The sequence below is a fragment of the Camelus ferus genome, chromosome 5, assembly GCF_009834535.1.
Source record: "Camelus ferus isolate YT-003-E chromosome 5, BCGSAC_Cfer_1.0, whole genome shotgun sequence".
NCBI classification, from domain to species: Eukaryota; Metazoa; Chordata; class Mammalia; order Artiodactyla; family Camelidae; genus Camelus; species Camelus ferus.
In genome coordinates, this window is record NC_045700.1 from 30153106 (window position 1) to 30175867 (window position 22762).

General features: G+C 41.6%; 1 protein-coding gene and 1 pseudogene across 1 annotated transcript in view; one reads left to right on the forward strand and one right to left on the reverse strand.

Annotated features, from left to right (window-relative positions):
* Nucleotides 1–22762, forward strand: part of LOC116663621 — a 544445-nt pseudogene that overhangs the window by 104398 nt on the left and 417285 nt on the right.
* Nucleotides 1–22762, reverse strand: part of NEB (nebulin) — a 226036-nt gene that overhangs the window by 12862 nt on the left and 190412 nt on the right. Inside the window, 22 exon segments of the mRNA XM_032479425.1 lie at nt 1099–1191; nt 2199–2291; nt 2790–2882; nt 4857–4949; nt 5989–6081; nt 6727–6831; nt 7351–7455; nt 9501–9605; nt 10138–10251; nt 10796–10906; nt 11326–11436; nt 12844–12948; nt 14220–14324; nt 14881–14985; nt 15575–15685; nt 18476–18580; nt 20062–20166; nt 20276–20377; nt 20611–20721; nt 21526–21636; nt 21731–21835; nt 22455–22559. Coding sequence (XP_032335316.1) covers nt 1099–1191; nt 2199–2291; nt 2790–2882; nt 4857–4949; nt 5989–6081; nt 6727–6831; nt 7351–7455; nt 9501–9605; nt 10138–10251; nt 10796–10906; nt 11326–11436; nt 12844–12948; nt 14220–14324; nt 14881–14985; nt 15575–15685; nt 18476–18580; nt 20062–20166; nt 20276–20377; nt 20611–20721; nt 21526–21636; nt 21731–21835; nt 22455–22559 — 2286 coding nt within the window.

Genomic DNA, 22762 nt, shown 5'->3' on the forward strand with positions numbered 1-22762 from the left:
GCAATCTCTGAAAATGAGCACAAATGGTTAAATTGTCCAGGCTCATCAAGATCTCAAGTAGATACAAACAATTACATACTTATTCTAATGTAGAATAAAATAATTCAAAAATAATTTTGAAAATTAATGCAAACCTTTCCAAAAGAAGGAAAAATAGTAATAAAATATAACATCAACTTCTACTGAAAATTTAATAAAATCAAAAGATTGTTAGTGAATAGTGGTTAAAAACAGAGGAAAACAAAACAAAAACACAGTGGGACCAAAGAAAGTTGTTGATCTAATTATGTGGAAGAATCAAATTTTCAGAAAATATTTAAACTAACAATTAAAAATATTTTGGATTAAACCACTCCCTAACCCCCCGCCAAAAAAAAAAATTCAGCTAAACTTTCCTAATGACATTTGATTCTCCATCTCAGGATAAGTGAAGCTAAGATCCTTCCATAGAAGTTTCACAGACTGAGTATTATAAAGGTTTTTCAGCAACAAAAATATTAATAAAAGATAAGATAACATTAAATATAAAGTTATGGTCTTTTTTTTTTTTAAATCAGAAGGTCTGGATTTCTATTCATGGAATGTCTTGTCTAGAACAGTCATCCAGATAAAGTTGCTTTGGGTACCGACACTGAATGATTTGCTTTATTGGTACTGCTGTTCACTAGGTAGGATCTGTGTTAAGGTAACCCCCGTCCCCAGCAAGAGCCACTACTTCTACATGTGGCCTCAAGTCCTGTGTCTTTTCTTGCAATGCCAACCCAGAAATACCAAATAAAAGGGTTCCAAGTAAATAAGAGCTATAATGTTTGGGGGTTTTGGACATGAATTAACTTCAGAAGTCCCAGGAGTAACTTAAAAGATAAAAAGAGAAGGAAGGGAACCAATTAAAAGTTTTAAGGGACTATTACAGGAAGTCTAAAACGTTAGAACCAAACGGTGAGTGCAAGATCTGGAAAACAGAAGAATTCAGTTGATGAGATTCTTTTAAAAAGGATTTGTTAAATTGATTATTTTAAAGGAACTAATAGAAGTTTTGTTTTATAGGAAGATATTATTTTTTTTAACATGGAGTTAAGGGAGCTTTCTCCCAAGTACCGAGCTAAAGTTCTCCTGGTTGCGCTTGACTCGCTCCATCTCAGGAGTGACAGGGAGGGGAGTCCCCTTGCTCAAGTTCTCTTTGTACAAAATCTGTGTGCACAAAACCAACAATCAAATCAGCCTGGGCCCATCTTTTAGGTAGAATAACTTTTAAAATAGGCTCTAAAAGGATTTTTGCTTGTTTTCATAATGATACAGAATAGGCCTAAATAACTTTAAGAACTAGAACAAGTTATAGGTCACCTTTGGATATTCCATCACACGCAGTGTGATGTCTGCCTCTAGGTGGCATCAATACCGACACAGCTGCCAGACTGCAGGCAGGCATTACTGACACAGGTCTTCTCTCAAAGACAGAACGATAGGACTTATCAGTGTTCAAGGTGAGTGAAACTTACATCCATAAGGAATTGCTGGTAATTCTCAATCAGGGAAATAAGAGAGACAGGGAGGTTTGGGGGAGTAAAATAAATATAAATAAGTATTAAAAGCTAAATAAATATTAGCCTTCAGTGATTCTGAAACTATCCCAAAGGGAAGGAAGCTCATTTATATCTTGTGTGATTTTTTTTAATACCAAAAAAATAGCTGAGCCAAGTAAATCTGTATTTCTGAGTTACTGTGAATTGCTATGTTGTCCCTGGAATGAAAATGTTCAAGAATCACATTCTTTTAAGAAAAGCTGAAAACATAAAATATGCATCAAACAGAGCCACAATAAATACAAGTAAAATTCTAGTTAACCTTGTCCTTTTGAAGGTGTGTTAGATTTTACTTTTAACTCGTGTCACACCAGTTAGAAACATCTACTGTTATCCAGGGTGGATTTGGGGAAGGAAACACTAAGTATTAAAGGTTTTTAAGGGAAGTGATCAATAGCTGTGTTTTAGGAAAAACGCAGTTAAAATTTCACACCAGAACTAAAATAAATACTAAATTAGATTTGGGTTGAAAACTGAGGTAATATTTGGTATCATTATTTTCATTATATGAATTTAGTATTTTTATAGGAAGAAAATTATATATTTGCAATGTGTTAAAAATATTATTTTAAATAAAACTTAAGGAATTTTAGTTTTTTGCCCCCTAAGAAATACCGAGCTAAAGTTCTCTTGATTGCGTTTGACTCTCTCCATCTCTGGAGTGATAGCTGTTGGGGTTCCTTTCCCCAAATTTTCTTTGTACAAAACCTGTGAGATACAAGAAAGTACCCAAAAGACATTCAAAACAAGAACAAAGATTTAGGAAGGGAGAACACAGGGGGCAGGGAGTGTGTGTGAGGAGGGAGTTTTTTAGTGAGAAATATTTAGTAAGGATAATGCTCTTGCTTTTTACTTCATATTTAAATGATAAGCTCTACGATGCTAATCCTGCGAATGAAAAAGTACGACAGAAAGCACTGCAGTATAGGATATGAGCATAAAAATGAGGCTCTTGTGTTAATTCTGCTTACATTATTTTAGATCTAAGTGCTCACACTTGTCAGTCACCAAAAGTGTTAAAATACCATCAGAAAAGTGAATCATTTTGTGTAAGTACAGATGGTCTTGGTCAGGTCATAACACACACACACACATATACACACAAAACTGTTGTTAAGATGTTACTTTTAAAAAAAGGATGATGGGTTATTCTGGTAATTTTTTAAATGGGAAATCAAGGTTCTTATTTGATATATTTGTAAATACCGAGCTAAAGTTCTCTTGATTGCGTTTGACTCTCTCAATCTCTGGAGTGACAGTGGTTGGAATGCCTGTTCCCAAGTTTTCTTTGTACATAACCTGTAGAAGATAATTAGAGTATCTAAAACAGTAAAATTACCAAAAATCCTTTGGATTACAGCTACATGTGGGCTATTTGGTGGAAACTCATAAAAACAATCTGGCTTTCAAACACAACACTCAAGGAATAAGGAAGGAAATGCCACAAATATTTATGTTCTCTCTTCAAAAGTAGTGATTTTACTACCTTGAAGACTGCGCATCTTCTTTAGTCAACACTTAGCACACGTCTAAAATTCACCAAATAGTGGTAATAAATTCAGCAGTGAAAAAAACTAACCGTTCATAACACCTAGTGTTAGTCTCTTGAATGCAGCAGGTCTGCAGCAGGTTTGTGTTTAATAAATAGCTGTTTGGGCTTAAATATTTCTAATTGTGTGATCTTCTGTTCCTTCAGCATTGAGAGTTTTCTGTTTGTTTTATATTTTCCTCTGAAAATTCCTAGTTGGCTTTTAGACTTAGGTACCCTTGATGTAAGGAGAATTAAACAGTTTATTTTCCAGGAAGAGCGTCTTTCCCTGAAATATTTCCTGATGATTGCTGGATCTTGTCAATTAGTGTTCTTGAACTGGGGGGAGCCCCAATTTGTTCTGGGAGGTACCAAAGGACTGTAAATATTAATGAAACAAATAAGAAACTTCCAGAGCCTCTTGGCTTCTTACATTCCTTCCTTCCCCTCCAAAGTGAAGAATTTGCAGCCTAAAGGAATGAGTGAATTCTTTTTAAATGGATGGATTCTATGTTGTACTAGAGCATGGGCTGGGGAGCAACCTGAAAAACCTAGGGGTTTGTGTCAACAGATTAATTCCTAAAATCACCGACAAACTAGTGCTGAGATACACATATTTGTTGTTGTTTTTTTGTGGGGGTGCTGGGAAACTCTTCAGGGTCTCTAAAAGTCTACCATCTTGGTACAAAGTTGTCTTTCTTTACTGGGCAAGGCAACAGAACTGATCATGGACCACAGAACGAAACAAAATCAGAGAAAGGCAAAGAGTTGCAATCAGAAGCAGCAAAGGAGACGCAGGCTAGTTTTCCTGGATTAGTGCACATGCAATTCTGGCTGCAGTTTGTACCACAGGAAGCCAGAGTATAAGCAGGGAGTGAAAAGGGAATGAGGTCTAAATAATATGAACAATTTGAAGAGAAGTATCAAACGTCTTCCCATGGAAATGAGAGGAGAGTTCAGGCCTCCAGAGGCCAGGAGAATCTCTGAAACCAAGACCCTCACCTTTTGTTGGCCGTAAACTATTTCCCAGACTTCACACAATCTTGCTAGTAGCCAGCAATTGCTTAGACCCTGCTTATGGGTAGGAAAGGGGTGTGTGCACGCGTGCTGGGGGGATAAAGGGAGGAAGGAGGCAGGGCTAGCTGGACAGAGAGAGAAATGTGGGCTAAACCTGATAATTCAGGTGTGGGGGGGCCCCCAACACACACACACAAAGACATTGTGCATAGGTGCCTGAAATTCCTTAGAGGACAGGCTTAAGATATAATATACCCTTGTGGGTAGATGACAGCCAGTGCCTTCAATGTGCGCTGTATTTACAAGCAGAGAGCAGATGATACAGGGTGAGGGACGGGAGAAGGCAGCATAGATTTCACAAGTCTACCTGGGGTCTTCTGGACAGTGGATAATGTCCCATGGCATGTATGTGTGTTTGCTTTGTATTACTTTTAGGTTTATATGGCCATGCTTTTGGTTAACTTGAGATCATCCCAATAACCTTATTACTACTGTCAGCACATTTTACTTTAGAAACTGCTGGTTCAATGATTAATCCAGAAGCCAAGACCCTTGATTATGTACAGACAGAGGTTTCTTGTCTGCTTTTGCAAACTGCGCTGTCCCTCTCAGGACAGGGAGGGTTCACACCATCCTTGGGCAGGGGAAGCCTGGTAGAAGGAAGAAGCGGCAGGTGGGGGGCTGGCGGCACAGGCATGGGCCGAGCGCGGGGACGGGGGGCGCCCTACCGAGCTGATGTGTTTCTGTGTCTGCTTGACGCGCTTCACTTCAGGCAGGTCCGGGATGGGGGTTCCTTGTCCAATCACCTCCTTATACTTCACCTGCAGATATAAAGATGGAAACATGTGTGCGTGTTTGATTAGCAGCCCCACAATTTGCAGTCACAATTTAAATGGCACAAGCTCTATGCTTAGCGGGCAGGAGGCCACATTCCAACATGGGGTCAGCAGAGAACACTGCCGAGGACAAGGACTCTTGGGCTCTCTCTGGTCTCTTTGGGGGTGGGGTCCACCCTTAGACTGAAGCCCCTTCTCTTCCCTGGGGTCTCCCATGTTTTATACCCACAGTTCATTTGCCCAGAGCAGACACTCACATACACACACCCAGGAAAGGCCATCCTCTGCCTCTCAAGTCTGCTACTTTCTTACAAGTGATGAGTCTCTTCTTGACCAACCTGTAATCAGGCTCTTCTGAATCTTCTACTCAACTAGGCCTCAACTTTTGGACTTCTGAGACCATCTTTGCATCACCCAATTTCAGCAAGAATCCTGCTAAATCAGTTTGGCCAAAATTCCCCCCCTTGGTATCTCATCACCCTTGATATCTGATCAAATTCCTTACCCAACCCCCACCATCCCCCAGGTGACATCTGATCAGCCTGATCTGCCTCCAGCAAGAAGCCTATTAAGCTGGTTTAGCCAGAATCCCTCCTCACCCCTGATGTTTGCTCTGAGTAATTTTCTACCCACGGATCTTCTCCCCACAACCCCCACCTCCCCATTCCCTGCCCCCATCCTGTCCCCTCACCTCTCTTAAATCCCTGCTTTCCCCAGGTGTATTCAGAATTGAGTTCGGATGTGTACTGAGATCTCTTTTCCTCTGTATTATGATAGTTCTGAATAAAATCTGTTTTACTACTTAAACTACTGTCTAGCTCTGGTTTGCTGTGACACAGGCCTCTCTGTTGTCCATGTCAAACCAGCCCTCGTGAGAACTGCATCAGCGCTGAGTTATGAAATGACCCTTTAGCAACTTCAGCTGCTTCTGGTGACAAAGGTTTTGAGTGCAGCTCAGACATCAGTGTAAATCATCAGAGGGAGACAGAAAACACTGAAAGTGAGTCCCCAGGGGTGTCCTTACTGAGCTAATGTGGTCCTGGGTTTGCTTCACTCTCATCATCTCAGGTGTCTTTCCAATCGCCGTTCCTGGTGAGACATCCTCTTTGTACAAAACCTGGGCATTCAGAATTAGGAAGTGTTACACAGAAGAAAGGAAAACCCAGCAATTCCTGGAGAAAGACTAGGAAATATGGAGTCTATGAAAACAAAAGGCACTAGAGAACGTTCTTAGACAAGTGCTGGAGCATCGGAAGAGTCTCCTGCGTCAGCATCAGTAACTCAAACCACAGACACAACACACATCACTTTCCAGATCTCAAGAGTTCTGTTAAAATTATTGTACTGTATTAATACATGATGAGCAAAACCAGAAACTGTTGATTAAAAAACCCTCCCACATGAAACACAAAATCCATTAAGGAATACAGTCAGTCAGTTATTTTCGGAAGGGACAATCAATCACAGTGTCAAAAAGAAATCCATCTTCCTGGAGCAAGACAACACGTGTTACTGCTCAGGGATTTAAAAAGTTAAAAAGAAAGAAAGGCTCCTTTGTTAGCAGATTTAAGTTGTTATTTCAAATGGTCTCTGGAATGATGATTTTAGAGCAAAGTATGGGGAATTTTGACAAATAACCGCTAGCATTAAACTGGGGAGGTTAGATGTTAATTGTCTGAATCAACGTGAGGCTAGTATATTTTTAAAGAGGAGACTGAAATTATTACGTTAGCATTAAATGGAAAATAAATAGTACATATACCGAGCTGAAATTCTTTTGATTTTCTTTAACACGCAGTATTTCTGGCGTGTCTTGAACAACTGTAATTTTTCCTTTACTGTTTTTAAGGTCACACTGGTATTGGAGCTATGAAGAAAGAGTAAACATCTTGTTAAGATTTCAGCATTGTTTTATATATTTTTTAATTGTCCTATATTGTATAAAGGAAGTTAAAATCTTATATTTAAAAAAAAAAGTCTAAATCACAATAATCAGAGTCAGGTAGCCAATGGGAAATTCTTTAATAAGAATTTTGTAGAGAAACAAAAATTTTAAAACCTTAAAAACTAGTTGTTTTTCTTTTTAATTATATCTCGCCTAGAATTAACTTTGAAAAAGATAACACCACCAGTGGAAGATGGTGATGGTTCATATTCAGCAACAGGAAGCCACCAACAAAGCGAGAGATGGGCCTTTCACGCTACATTAGGGATTGAGATATGAGCCCCAAGGAGAATGGAGCCCACGTTTCCCGGGCAGTGGGCAGGGCGTTGCTGAGGGCTGACGCGGGTGGGATACCCGAGCGTGTGTGCCCAGAGGCATCCTTCTTGCCCTGTCTCAACCCAGGTAGCCATGAGCTGTGTCTTAGATTCAAAGGAAACTCACAAGGCTGAAGTTCTTTTGGTTCTCCCGGACCCTTTGCATCTCTGGGGTGTCCAAAACAGTCTCATAATATGACATGCACTTCTCTGCATCTTCTTTGTACTTTTTCTGGGAATAGAGTCCAAGAAATAAGGATAGTGAATAACACAAGGATGTGGGCCAATGGAACCTAAAATAGTGCTTCCTGCTCAGCAGAGAGAAAGTCCTTTGTCTTGATGGCCCCAGGATGTTAGGGAGTTATAAAGCAGAGCCCTCTCGGTCAGAGTGTCATGTCTTTTCTCTCCAGGAGAGCTGAGCGCAGGTATTTCATAGCACCCACTTCGCTTCATGGCAAAGCTGGCCGAGGGAGGCCCTTGTGGACTGGTCCACATGAGGGAGGGTGATGGTCCCTGAGGTACCTGGCAGGGAGACAGGGATGCCTACAGTGAGCTGGATGGAGCCAGACTATTCAGCAGGGAGGTGGAGAAAAGCAGGAGGGTTAAGAGCCATCAGTAAGGCCTCCTGAAAGCTGTCCTTAGTCAGTGACAAGGATAATTTCACTGAGCCGGAGCAGGTGTGGTCCAGGCTCCAGGCTAAAGGACTGAGCTGGCAGGCAGGCCCAGCAGGAGTGTCCAGGGTGGGGCCAGGAAATCTACATTCTCAGGTGTTTATAAAGTATAGCCAGGTCAGGTAACGACTGCTTCAGAATTCACTGATCAGAAGACAAGCAAAAATTCTAATTTGGGGCTGTTTAAATAAACTGCAGACTCCTGATCATCAGTGAAGATTAAAACAAATGAGGGTCTACCCTGGTGTATGAAGGACATGTCACTTTTCTTTCTCTCTCCATCTGTAGGAAGATGGAGAGTTATCCACGATAGGAGGAACCAGGGTTAGATTGTGTGGTTGGTGTTGATGGCAAAGTCTCAATCTTGCTACAGAAATTGATAATCCAAATGTGGGCTGTCTACTTTGCATCTTCCAGATTTGCATACAAGTTTTACATCCACATTATAAGAGGCTTTGCATGTTTTAAAATACTGATGCTTTAATTATGGGTGGTAACTCACACCAGTTAGAATGGCCATCATCAGAAAGACAAGAGATAACAAATGCTGGTGAGAATGTGGAAAACAGTGCACTGTTGGTGGGACAGTAAACTGGTTTTGCCACTATGGAAAACAGTATAGAGGATCCACAAAAAAACTAAAAATAGAGCTACCCTGTGATCCAGCAATTCTGCTTCTGGGACCATATCCAAAGGATAGAAAACACTAACTTGAATAGATACCCTCACTTCTATGCTCATAGCAGCATTGTTTACAATAGCCAAGACATGGGAACAACCTAGTGTCCATCAACAGATGATGGATAAAGAAGTTGTGGTATATTTACACAGTGGAATAATACTCAGGCATAAAAAAGGAGAAATCCTGCCATTTGCCACAACGTGGATGGACCCTGAGGGAATTATGCTAAGTGAAATAAGTCAGACAGAGAAAGACAAATACTGTATGATCTCACATATTTGTGGACTCTAAAAACAAAACAAACTCAGAAAAAGTGATCAGATTTATGGTTTCCAGAGGCGGGAGGTGGAGGTGAGGGGGAACTGCAGAAAGGTGGTCAAAAGTGACAAACTGCCAGTTCTAAAATGAGTAAGTACCAGGGATGTGATGTGTAACATGACGACTGTAGCTAACACTGCTGTATGACATGTGAAAGTTCTTAAGGGTAAATTCAAGAGTTCTCATCACAAGGAAACGTTTTTTTTTCTCTTTTTTTGCTTTCTCTTTTTACTGTATCTATACGAGGTGAGGAATGCTAACTAAAACTTACTGAGGTAATCATTTCACAAGAAATATAAGCTAAACCGTTGTGCTGTACACCTTAAAATTATATAGTGGTATAAGTCAATTATATCTCACTAAAACTGGAAAAAATAAATTTAAAAAATTATGGGTAGTACCACAAAAGAGTTCTTCAGTACCTTAAAATTCCCTCCTACAGTTTATGATACAGAAATCTCAACTCTAACTCCAGCTTGCATCATGGATGTATCCCTTCTTTTTCACTGGGAAAACTGGTTTTAAAGAACCTCCTTCAGTAATAGTGGAAAGACTTTGTTCTTCATGACTGGGGTCAATGAGTGGCATTCTGATGAATGTCCTTACCTTGCTTGAAAGGTTCTTGACTTGTTGGGCATGAATGATCTCCGGAGTATCAACCACAGAAGTGAAATTGGCTTTTTCCATTTCTGCTAATTGCTTATACTTAATCTGCAAAAGGACAGCCAGTACTTGGGTAAATGTTTACCATGTGCACAACGTTTTGTAGCTTAGTTTGATTAAGAGGTGATTAATATTTCTTTTCCAAAAGGATTCATTCATTTGATAGTCAACATTTTTTTTCCCTATTGTGTTTACAGTTTTATACTAAAGAGTAAGATTCAGAAAGAAAGGTTGAGTTGGAGCTGTTGAAAGACTTACTGTCTAGTTGGACAGGGGCAAGGCAGGGCGGGGAGGGGGCGGGAAGCTAGGGTGTGGGAAAGGAGGAGGGAGACCATCAACAGATAGTAAAGCATCAACTGGTTCCAGAAGGGCTGGGAGAAGGACAGATACAAGCGGCCCTGGCAAAGGGTCCCTGATCCTTTCCTTGGAATGGATTCCACCAGGCAGATATTTAAAGATGCCACTATAATATGCATGTGACTGCAACTGACCAATAAGTAAGACAACAGAAGGACAACACTGTGTCCTTGCAGTCGCAGCTATGTTTTCTGAAAGACTGACATGGAACAGTAACACTGACCTGACTGGCAATATCTGTGGCATTCTTGGCTCTCATGAAGTCGGGAGTTTCATTGGCCATGGCATTCAGGCCTCTTCCTTTGACTTCCAGCTCCAGGTCTCTCTTATATTCTTTCTACAGTAGCATTTGAAAAAAAGTTACTTAACTTCCATGACTAGGTAATAAATGTGCAGAGTGAGAATGGATCCACATAGCATGGCACCTCAGTTGCTAGTGGGCACCTTCACCGTTCCCCGGGCCAGGACGGTGTGGTGACAACAGAACCACTTTAGGAAACTCTTCTACTCATGCCAGGCCTCCTTTTGAACACTTTTCAGCATTCTCTACTTAGAAAATTGAAGTAGAGAGCACATTTTAAATCTGGTTTGGAATATAACAAGGATTACACTTAGGTGCACACCTCTCCAGTGTGACGTTTTTATTTAAGTGGGCACAACACATGTATCAAGATTAGAACAAATAATACCCGATAAAGAACAGGTTACAATAGCTGCTACAGAAACAGACTGTTATTATCAACTCATCAGAAATTAAGACATTTTACTTAATGGTTAATAATCATGACTATGGAGTCTGAAATTTAATAACTCTCTTTTTACCACTTTTTTTGTATGCAACTTGGCTGGGAATCTGTGCATGCAGTTGGCTGTGCACCCACCTCGTTGAGGATCTGAGTGGCGTTCTTTGCTCTTAGCATGTCGGGGGTGTCTTCCATTTCACTGAGCCCCTTCCCACGGATGCTTTCTTCTAGGTCCTTCCTGTACTCTTTCTATAGCACAAAATACGAGCAACAGTGCTGAGAAGAAAGCCTGGATTGTTCCTCTTCGGTAAAGAACCACCGCCCCCCACAAAAATAAAAAAACAACTCTTCCGATTTTAAACAGTTATAGTTTAGTAAATGAAGATATGAATAAAGGCAGGGATAAGCTTCATCAGTTAATATCAATATCAAATAAGAAACTAAAAATTAAAAGAATGCTAAAGTAAGCACATTTTATTAGGTATTCAATTAAAAAATTAGAAGAGTTAACGTGAGTAATAGATTAGGTGGTAGTACCAAACACATGTGAACCCAACTCGAAACCGGAAGTTAGGTGGTGGTGAAAACGGTAGAAGGAACACATTGATGAGCGTCATTAGTGCAATTATTTGGATCAAGAGGGAAACAAAAGACGAAGTGGGCACTACCTCGCTGGCTATTTTGGTTGCATATTTGACATGTAATAAAGCTGGCGTGACCTCCAGGCCAGTCAGGTTTCTGCCTTTAATGGACTCTTCATAATCTTTCCTATATTCTTTCTAATGTGAGTAGGAAGGAAAGACAAGTTAAGAAAGAACCTTTACTGCAATTTACTTTTCAATCCTACTGGGGAGAATTACATTTCCTAAGTATGGCCTCTTAACCTGATCATAGTTCTGCTAATGGTCACATATTTGAAGCATGTCTGATTGTTCTGGAAATACTTTATTTAGAGCAAGTAGCCCTAGAAACCCAGAGGCTGAGAAATGTTGGTGGGCTTCTCATTCGTCCATCCGACGCTGTGACTGGGGCTGGCCCCCGAGAGAGTGGACGGCTGGGATGGGCCACCAAGACTCTGAATCCATTGTCATCTCTCCTGATGACATTCCTCTGGAGGCAACAAAACACTGTACCTCTGAATTAGAAGAGACTCAAGGGGGGGGAACCACCCCCGGAGGAAGGGAACCTGAGTGCACTAAACGCAAATTTGGCCTTTTTCATAATCCTGACTTATTTTTAATCACTGAATAGAAAAGGTGGACGATGAAGCCCTGAGAAGTTCTCAGGCCTGTTTACTGTTGAGAGAAAGGGCTGTGACCTCCCCCATCTCCTCTCCAATCCCAGGATGAGGCTGTTTCTCTGGGAGGCTTGGAATAGATATTGGAACTTGATTTTGTAATTTTTAATTTAGATAGAATTTTACATTTACAGAAAAGTTGCAAGAATAGTACAAGGAACTCCAATAGAGCTTTTACGCAGATTCACCAATTATTTAAAACTATTTAAAATTTTTCATTATCTGGCATTCTATACACCAGACACCTCCCCAAACTGCCACTTTTAAAAACTATCTTTGTGGTTGGAGATGTGCTTATGGAGGACACAAAGAAATCCAAAAAAAAAAGCCCTGTTTCCCAATGAAAACAGACTTTCTACAATTCAAAATAAGACTTCATTCTTCTCCACTATTGATTAAAAATGAAAAAAAAACTTAAATGCCTCTGCATAAAACTTCTAAAATAGAAAACATGGCACATTGACTTTTGATGTTTTGATAAACATCTTGATCAAAAGAAAAAAATTCTTTTTTTTTTTTTGGCTTGGGGCTTCCTATTAAGAGCAATCCAAAGCCAGTGAGTGGATGGTCTGTGCAGAGGGAACTTTTCATTCATTAAAGAAAAACTGACATTATATTCAATATAATTTGTTTCATTGTTGGGAATAGTTTGCTATGTTCTAATTCTATGAAAATGATAGTTGAAATAAAAGATACATGGTAAATATTTACTATTGAGAACGTCTATTATAACGGAACCACAGATGACTGAGAAAAATTTTCGTGATCACTTGTTAAAGAGTCCGTCACCTGCAGCTGGGGTAACAGCAGGCTGGATACTTCTGAGTGGAGCTTGTTTTCATCAGCTTGATGGTGTGTTTGCTGTGTGGCGGGTTTGTGCAGGACTTACCCCGCTTTGCATCTGCTGAGACTCTTTGGCGGTGATGTATGTTGGTGTTTCAAAGTCCAACATGGGCTTTCCTCGCTCCTTTTCATACTTCTCTTTGTATTTCACCTGTGATGAAAAGCCTTATTAGATATCTCATCTCTGGTCAACTCGTGGACAGAGACCAGTTTAGCAATAGTATTTTTTAATTGATACATTATGTCCAATTGGGTGGCATCTCATTGCCATTCAAATCAGATCCAGTAGATTTTTTTTTTTTTTGCCTAAGGGGAAATCACCATTACTGTCTGCAAGGCATGGCCAGGATTTATGTTCAATTCAAGGAGACAAGGGAATCACTGCAGAAAAATCAGCTGAGAAGCATTGAAACAAGGAAATACATGGGGAAATCGCCCATAGATAACATTGGCCGGGACTGGATGTGTGTAGATGTGCACATTTTAGCCAGTGCATCAGTCAACATTTCTGATAAAAATCTCCCATTTTCTTTCATAAGAATTTTTAAGAGAGACCTGGAGGCTTGACTTAATAGATACTACACATGACTTTATTTATATGTCAGTAACACAATCTAGGTCCTAACTGGTCACATATTTAATGCAGCCAGTATAGACTGGTATAAAATGAAATCCAGTTGACTAGTTGCTGACTGACTTACTAACAACCTGACAGTCTCCATAAGACTCTCCCAAAGCTATTTCACAAATACCATCTCCTCATTCTCACCTCACGTGACCAGGAATGGGGGGGAGCCTACAGATATTCCTAACATGGGCTGCTTTACAGATGACATGAGGGCACTTCCAGTAATTTAGCTCTTGGCTAATGCCCAACAGGGGAGCTAATAGTGCTGAATTTGTGATATAGAAGGTCATGTGACAGCAGGCTCCTTCTCTGAGTTCTTTCCTCTGAGAATCTTAATGATTGTACAAATTTTGCCATTTCTTAAACACCCAGAGACTGCTTCAGTGGTCGACCTGGTCACAACGCTTGTCTGCTCAGAACCCTCCAGAGCTTCCCTGTCATCCTTAGGAATGTCCTGTAAGCTGGGGGCAGACTCCTTGGAGCACAGCGGGGCTACTATGAGGGGTTTGTCTCCCTTGTGACGTTGTCTTTGCGCTTCCAGTCCCTGTCAGCAACTGCCCACCACATGCTGCATGTCTACGTGCTGTTCCTCCAACATATGTTGACACTGTTACCATTCGTGACATAAACACATCTGTTTCAATGTGTTTTTAAATTCAAAACCCCTACTATCTTTGGGCATTTTCTCAAGCAACAGTTACTACAACTATAACTACTGTCCTGGGGGGAATCCGTGAAAGGTTTTGACATCGTAGATGAAGGTGCAGGAAAGAAGTCCATCTTTGTTGACTTACTATGCTCTGTAACTCTGTGGCCTCTTTTAGATGAAGCTGCTCCAGGTTATCAGGTATCGTGTGGTAGTGGCCCTTGCTCTTCTCATAGTTCTTCTTGTACTGGTACTGAGGGGAGGGTGGCAAAAAAGGCACACTGATGGGAAAGCTGCTCGGCATTCCTGTGTTTTGTCTTGAGATTAGACATTTAACAGCAGCAGCATTGAGACCGAATCAAAATTAGCAAACACTATGGAGGGGGTTAATAAAATGTTTTAAAGGATAAAGATCCATGTTCACTATTATTGGTTAATACAAGGATGTAAGCACGTAGGTTACACGGCTTATTCAGAGTTGGTTTTAGGAGTGAAAAGATGAAAGTGAAAGAAACTATTCCAAGTGATAATTCTATGTTTTTAGAAGGAGGGAAAGGAGTGGTTAATTGAACAAAAAAGTTTAAATAGTCCGAAAATAGAAGCATTTTTATACCCTAAGAGGTGTTACAGTCAGTGGAGAATTGGTAGATTAATGTTGTAATTGGAAGAATGCACTCAGGCAACAGAAGAGCTTTCTAACAAATCGAGTGTCTCAGTAGCAGAGAAGGAGATGCACGTGAGCTCAGAGAAGGAAGTTAGTTGCGAACACGGGTGAAACAGGCTGTTTCTGGAGCAAACGTTGAGCTTACAGAACTGGCGAGTTGGCTGGTATTCAAGACATGATGCATTATCAGAGATTCCTTCATGTCAGTCACAGGTTTGTGAAGTTTCTTCAAGTCAGCTTTATATTTTACCTGTACATTGAGGGGGGAAAAAAGGGAAATCACATAAATAGGAAATGGAAAATAGTACTAATGGAAACCAGAATAAGATATCCCATCTTGGAACAAATGCTGGAGATGGTGATGAAAAACCATGCCTCAGTCACAGTAGCCAAAAAGCAGAAAAAATTCAAGTGTCCATCGACAGAACACAATGTGGTGTATACACACGATGGGCTATTTATTATTCAGCCACAAGAAGGAATGAAGTTCAGACACATGCTACATGGGTGAACCTTGAAAATACTATACTGAATGAAATAAGCCAGACCAAAAAAAGGACAAATATTATGTGATTCCACTTAAATGGAATCTCTAATAGGCAAACTCATAGGGACAGAAAGTAGACTAGAGGTTACCAGGGACTGGTGGGAGGGGGAGACGGAGAGTCACTGCTTAATAGTTAGAGTTTGTGTTTGGGGTGATGAAACAGTTTTGAAAATAATACTGGTAGTTGGACAAAATTGTGAATGTAATTAATGCCATCGAATTATATACTTAAAAATAGTTAAACTGGCAAATTTCACATTATATATTTAACCACAATTAAACAAACACATACCTCACTTGCGAGATTATTAGCATCTTTCATGGTTTTGTAAAGCTGGCTGTCTTTTGGATTGTACTTTGGTGTCTTGCCCTTCTCTTTGTTGAAATTTTCTCGGTATGTAATCTAACAGCAAATGGAAAAAATCCAAATTATTCCTGAATGTCAATTAATTTGATGACCGAGGAATGGAGAAAATGTAAATGCAAAAGAGTTCGTGTTATACAGTAAGTGATCATACAATTTATTATCCAAACCAGGACACTTTTAGGAGTAAAAGGGAGCACTATTAATAATTGTGTTGGGGTAACAGGCAGTCGAGAATAAGATCAAGTGATGTAGCATTTATTTTGTTCATTTTTATATTATCCAGAGGTATGAAAGATAATCACCTCTTTTTGATGCAGAATAAGAATGAGTGGGAAAAGGCTTCAGGCTAAACTCAGAGAAATGATCTAATGGATTTGTTTCAGAGCAGTTTGGCCCTCGTAACTAGCAAAACCAAAAGCATTTTAGGTCTACTGCCAAGAGTTCAAAGAGGCTTTATAAATGATCAAGAAGAGAAGAAGTAAGGAATCTGTTAAATTAGGAGCATTTATTGTTATTTTAAAATAGCACTTTGGCTACACCATTTTAATTTTTTTAAACTTGGCAAAAAAATTGACATAATTTCTGAGTAAAAGAAGGACAGAATTTGGGGATTAGTGGCTTCAGTAGCATTTCAGGCTAGAAGAAAGAAAGAAGTGAGATACTTCAGCATAATGAGAAAAATAAGATTAAATAGTCTTGCAGGATACATAAAAGTAAGACTATGCCAAGGACTAAGTTACTTCAATTTAAAAAGTAAGCACAGTGCCTGGCACTAGTAGTTGCTCAATAAATGCGATTTGATTGGATGAAAGGAGGAGTCAGTCATTATGTTTGGGTAAAATGGCTAAAGAGGATAATTTATTTTAGGAAAATTCAACAAAATAAACTGAAGGTTAGAGAAATATTCCTTATTGAAAGATACCCTGATGCCTTTGTCAATAGTATTCTAGGACCAGGTCCCGAAGTAGAGCTCTCCACTAGTTATCACTCTAGGAAGAATGAAAAATGAGCTATTTCTAGATGTTAACCAGCTAAAAGGGCCATATTTGACACTCCAGGAAACCTAGAATTTCTGTTACTGTAAGATGAAAGACTCACTCATTCCAAGTTATCACACCAGGATCTGGTCACTCAGGATGTTTCACTCTGTGGACATTTAAAATCAATATCCCTCATGCTTCATCACTTAACTTCTCCACAACTTTACCCGTCCAGCAGAATGGACACAAAATGAGACCACTCAGATGCTAAGAACAATGAAATCTGCCACATCAGAGAAAATGCATTCACAGGGCTGAGACTCGTTTATTTGGAACACATTTACTGTGGAAATGCAGACACAAAATAAGCATGCAGCAGGCACACGGAGTCAGACCCCGGAGGAGCGGAAACAACGTAACAGGAAAACAAAATGTAAATGAATGCTACCATGGCTCTTTGAAAGGAAATTCACTCCCAAAATAAGGAAATGAAAAGCCTGCTGAGGAAAGTTAGAGGAAGTGAGCTGGTGTCTGGACCAAGAGAACACTCCTTCTAAGGGTATAGAACCCCTAAGACTAGGGCGGATCCCAGGAGCTGCGAAACACAGAAAAGCAGAGAAAACTAGATGCGCAGAGTCCGCCTGGGCAAGAAGAGATGCGACGGCCCACCTCTGATGAGAATAAAATCTGCCTCTGTTAGAAGTATGTTCTAAGTCCTCTTTCTTTTAGAAAATGGCTCGTTTCTGAAAAAATATTTATTTGAAGAACAGCACTTCCCCTGGTCTCACTTCAGTTCCTTTTTCTTCCATTAATATTCAGTAAATTTAAATTTCTAACTTTTTAATTCAAAAGAAAGAAAAGGTACGCCTCCCCTCTCCATAAGAAGGCCCCCAAGCAAATGCAGCTGAGCACGACCACTGCTGGGAACCGGAACCAGCACATGTGACCCTCCTTTCTGACCGCATCTTCTGAAGAACTGCTGTACTTTGCACGGTAAGGACACACATCTGATTCAGGACTGCAGGGAGCTTAGCAAGCTGTTGGCTTAGGCAGGAAGCACAGTAAAACCACAAACACGTGGCATTATGGAATGGAAAAGCCTTCTCTCCCTCGTTCACCAGGGAAGCCTGAGCGGGACCCACGTGATGCCGTCTGCCAGCAAGTGCCGCACGGTGCCCCTCATCCCACCGGCTCCGACGCTGACGGCTGGAGACAGACCATGGGAAAGTGGTTTCGAATCCGTTATTCTTTCAAAGTTTAATTGAATTTAAAGATCTAACATCCAGTTGTTCTACTCCTTTTCAGGGCCTTGAACTGTATAGCGGTGCTTCTAAAGACTGAAGAACAGGTCCAAGAATTAGAAAATTTCCTGCTGCTGAGGCTGTAAAACAGAGTGAAAGCTGCGGTTGAGAACGTTTTGAGTTTATTCTGTTGCTTCAGAGGCTGTCTGGACTGAGAAACTGTATTAAATACCAGTCTTAAATGTATCAAACACCAGCAATGGTGATAAGCAGAGCCTTTCTTCACGTTTTTGGAGATGAGAGTCTCAGTTTGTTTTCATTTCACAGATTTGATTGGGGTCAGCAACCTCAGGACACTGGGAGGCCATCTCCAAGTCTGCCCCACCTTCCTATTCCAGGGGCACGTTCCAGAGGGGAAGTTTCATGCAGGAAGAGACAGGAGTGTGCAAAATTATACCCTCTGACAAATGCCCACAGCATTCTACACATTCCAACACAAAACCAACAGAAAAGAGTGCAGCTTGGTCAGTCCCTGGACCAAGGCTAAGGAAGTAGAGGAGAGAAAGAGAAAGATAGAGATATTGGCTTGCTGGGGTCAGTCTTACATCACTGACGAGCGCATTAGTTTTCTTAAGCTGCCTCATCATAGGGGTGTCATAAGACGCGGCGCCGTGCCCGTGCCCTCGCCTTTGGCCTTGGAGGTATTCCGCCTAGAGCACCAGCAAGACAGCAGAGTCAGAACGGGGTTGGGTGGGGAGCCCATGCGGAGGGGAGCCTCCAGGGGCCAGAGGCCACCGCAGGAAGCTGTAACTCCTGAGGCAAGTAACCCAGGAAGGGGAGCTCCTAAAAGAAGCTGGTTGGGTCTCATTCTCCACATTATAGGCTCCACCTGGGATTAGAAATACAAGCCTATTTTCAAAAACAGCAAAGTCTTCAAAATCTCAGCTTGTTTTTGACTTGATAAGGGTATAACCTTGGAAATTTTAAAACCTATTAAAAGTTTTTACATTGAAAAGTTCTTGTTACATTTCATTACAAGAGATTCCACTGTTTTTTGTTGGTGATTTCAAATCTTGGTTTTGAGAACTTATGCAGTTCCCTCAATTTATAAAAGTACTGCATAGGAATTTTAAATTCAAAACCTTTTTAAAAATCATATTTGCTTGTCATCAGTCATCTGAACTTTGTGTTCCTCTTCATAATTCCCTCTTGTTTTATCACTTGATATCACTACTTTATAGCTTCCAAAGGATTGGGATCCCATGTTTCATGTTGCTGAAAGTCACAGATGTAACAACCAAATGTATCCTAAACCTATTTCCTCAAACAGATATGTTAGAGAACAGACAATAAGGAAGAAGAAGGTAGGATTTCTGAATTGGAAAAGAAATAAGATATTCTTGAGTTCAAGTCTTTCAGGACAAAAACTTGCTCTCTGAAAGATGTGGTGGTTGGTCACGGGGGTCTCTCAGCTAAAGTCGGAAAACTTGTAACTCAGCAGTAGCTACATAATTGGTCTAGCAGGGGAAATTAGGAAACGTGGCAGTTAGGTTTGGACAAAGTTCTGAGTCCACCTTCTCAATAATATGAAATCTGCTAGAATTAGTCATTCCCACCCCCAGCACCCTGCACATACTTTGATTAAACACTTATCTCCCCACATGGTAATTATTTATCCACGGACATACAGTCTGAGGACATCTATTCCCCACTAGTTCCTCTCCCAGGCATTCAATATACGTATGTTGAATGCAAAACTAAAAGTGACTGCTGCTGGTTGGGCTCTAGAAGTTAGAATTTCATGACTCTCGCACATTAACAAGATCCCACTGGTGACTCATGTGCGAACCAGGCCCTTGGGATGCAGCTCCCCTGACCTGGGGAGAGGATTCAACAGGACCTCATGAGCTGCTGTCTTGTAGCCTGAAAATAGTGAGGCACACAAACAGATAGACATAAGCCCATGAATGGAAAAGTGGAGAACAAGAAAGGCCTAGAGATACTAGAGGAAAATGAGAGTGGGTCCTTGGCACCCTTTTCGTGATGTAACTTTTCAAAGTTCTGCAGTGTGATCAAAGACCCAGTATCTCTTTGGTTGCTAATGTTATACTTTCATTCTGGGAGTCACTTCTTCTGGCAAGGTTTTTAAAGTCTCCTCACATCAGAGCCGCTGTCTGCCCATCTGTGTTACCTGGCTGCTCAGCCTGGCTGCCTTCTTGGCCATTTCAATGTCTGGGCGACCGAGCATGCTCAGCCCATGGCTGCCTTCCTTGCGGTGCTTGGCTCTATACTCCACCTGAATCAAAGAAAACCAAAATGGGCATCACACTTTAGGTGGCCGGTGCTTTATGCTACCTGTTGGCATTGACCACTGGGGACTGGCCACACTTCAGCCACATCCTTACCTCGCTGGCCTGTTTGGCTGCCTGCGTGGCCTTCCTGATGTCTGGCCGATCGGCCACTGTGGTGTAATGCAGGTTTTCTTTGGCATCTTTTTTGTAAGCGATCTTTATTTGGAGAAAAAAAAAATGTTTACTCACTTGAGAAATACTCTGTATTTCTGAAAGTCCTCATTAAGTACAAGGAACATTTTATTAAAACAAAATCAGTCCCACCACTGTATTTTTTAAACCACCAGAGAGAGAAATCCTGGTGAGCACTCACTGGAACTAGCCCAGCATCCACCAAGTTGGGATCCGCCGGCCCAAGTGGACCCCTGAGAGTGAGAGGGGAAACTTACATTGCTCTGCTTCTTGGCCACATCCATGGCGTGTTTCACCTCTGGGGGCTCCAGCATGATGGAGTAGTTGGATTTCCCTTTCTCCTTGACAAACTTCTTCTTGTAATTTGTCTAAAAAGAGCCAGAACTCCTTGTGTGAACAGAGGAAAGCTGGGAGCAGAATTGTTTTACTTGAAGAACTGTGAGACGATCTTGAGGGAAACCTGTGGTTCCCCATTTTGGCGTCATGTTGGAACTGGGGTCTCTGATCCGTAATCTAGCTCTTCCCTGCCATTTCTGCCTGGAACCTAACAGCTGAACCACGCCCCAATCTTTGGAGAACTGACTATAGGCAAATTAAACTCTTTCACTCACCATTTCTACTTTTTAAAAACATAAATGGATAGAGAGGGTATAGCTCAGTGGTAGAGTGCATGCTTAGCATGCATGAGGTCCTGGGTTCTGTCCCTAGTACTTCCATAAAATAGAATAGAAGAGAATAAAAATAATAAAATAAAATAAAATAAAATAAAATAAAAATAAAAGGAACCATACAGGGATCATGAAGTATAACACCATGATTATTAAAGCATTACCCATAGGGAAATAGTGGGCAGAAATTACTGAGGCGTGGACAGTTGAATGAGAGGAGAGATGCTTCCTGCCCCTATCAGCACTTGCTTAGTGACATCTTCTGTGGCTAAATACTATGTCCTGTGGCCTAACCCCCATCTGCTGCAGTTGCCACAACTGGAAAGCCAATAAATTTTGAGTCGTCTTTTAAACCAGAATTCCAAGGTCACATATAATCACTGACAGTAGGAGTGAAGTGACATAAAGGAAAGGGTCTGTAAGCAAAAAGGCAGCTTACAGTCCACTGCTGGATTCTAAGGTGCGGTGGGGTTGCCACTGCCACTGTGAGCCCTGGTCACTTACGTCACTGACATCCTTGGTCACTTTCTTGACATGGATGGTGTCCCGGGTCTCGGGCAGGGTTGTGTATGAGCCCTGGGCCAAGTGCTTCTTCACGTGGCGCTTGTACTTGTTCTGGGGGAATGAATGCACGGAGAGCTTGCTGAAACGTCTGCCTGGGGCGTGAGCCCGAGATGGAAGGCGAGCACGTGGGCTGCGGGAGGGTTACCTCGGACACCAGATTGCTGACAGTCTTTGCCAGAAGGATCTGAGGAGTATCGGGCACAGCGTAGCAGGTTCCTCTTTCCTTGACATGTTTCTCTTTGTATTTCAGCTGCAGGGGTGAAAATAAGCATTTCTTCAGCTCCTCGGAGCTTCCTGCCTATTTTATTAAGCTCCTGAGTTACTAGAAGGAGCTCGGTGGACAGCATCTTTGACACAGCAGAAACATTAAACTCAGGAAAAGATGTGATGTTTGGGAAATATACAAAAAGGATTTGCTTTCCTCTTGCCAGTTGAGGCCTCAGTAACAATCAGAATGGGTTTTACGACATAGCTCTATACCTACAGCCTTAGTTCAGAGCACTTTCAAACATGTCATTGGACTCTCCCCCGAACCCTGGGAGGCACTGTTATTCCTCCTCTCCAGATGAGGAAACGTAGGAAGCACAGAGTCTAACCCCACAGAAATGAACACATTTCCTTCTAGAATCCAGCCAGGCCTCCAGATTCCCAGTGCTGACTGTGTGGGTTCTGGGGTGGTGCAGGATTAATCACGAATGGCCCCCTGGCTTTAACAGCTTCCCACTGCCGCCGCCCTGCTCTGCTAAATCACTGGGGTTCACAGGGGACAGCAGCCCCCCTCCCACCGTCCTCTCCTGGGTGTCCCTGGGGACTGGGCTGCAGAGGACACCCAAGTGAGGGGGGCCTCCTGGGAGGGGCTGGATGCTTACGTCACTTTCTATTATGGAATTCCTCAGGGCCAGCACCATGTCTTTATCATCAGTGACAGAGAGCTTGCAACCCCTGAGGTACTCTCGGTCCAGCTTGTATTCAAACTGTAAGGGAAGAAAGGCAGAGGAAGATGGAAAAGGGGGGCTGGTACAGGAGGAAGCCAGTATTTGGTTAAATTGGTAGGAAGAGGAGTCTATGAGGATTTGCTGCCAGAATCGGGGGGGGGGGGGTGCTTCCCAGCCCCTCACTGCTTGCTGGGCTCCTCCCTTCCAGCCCGGAGGCCAGGACAAAGCCCTCCTGCCCGTTT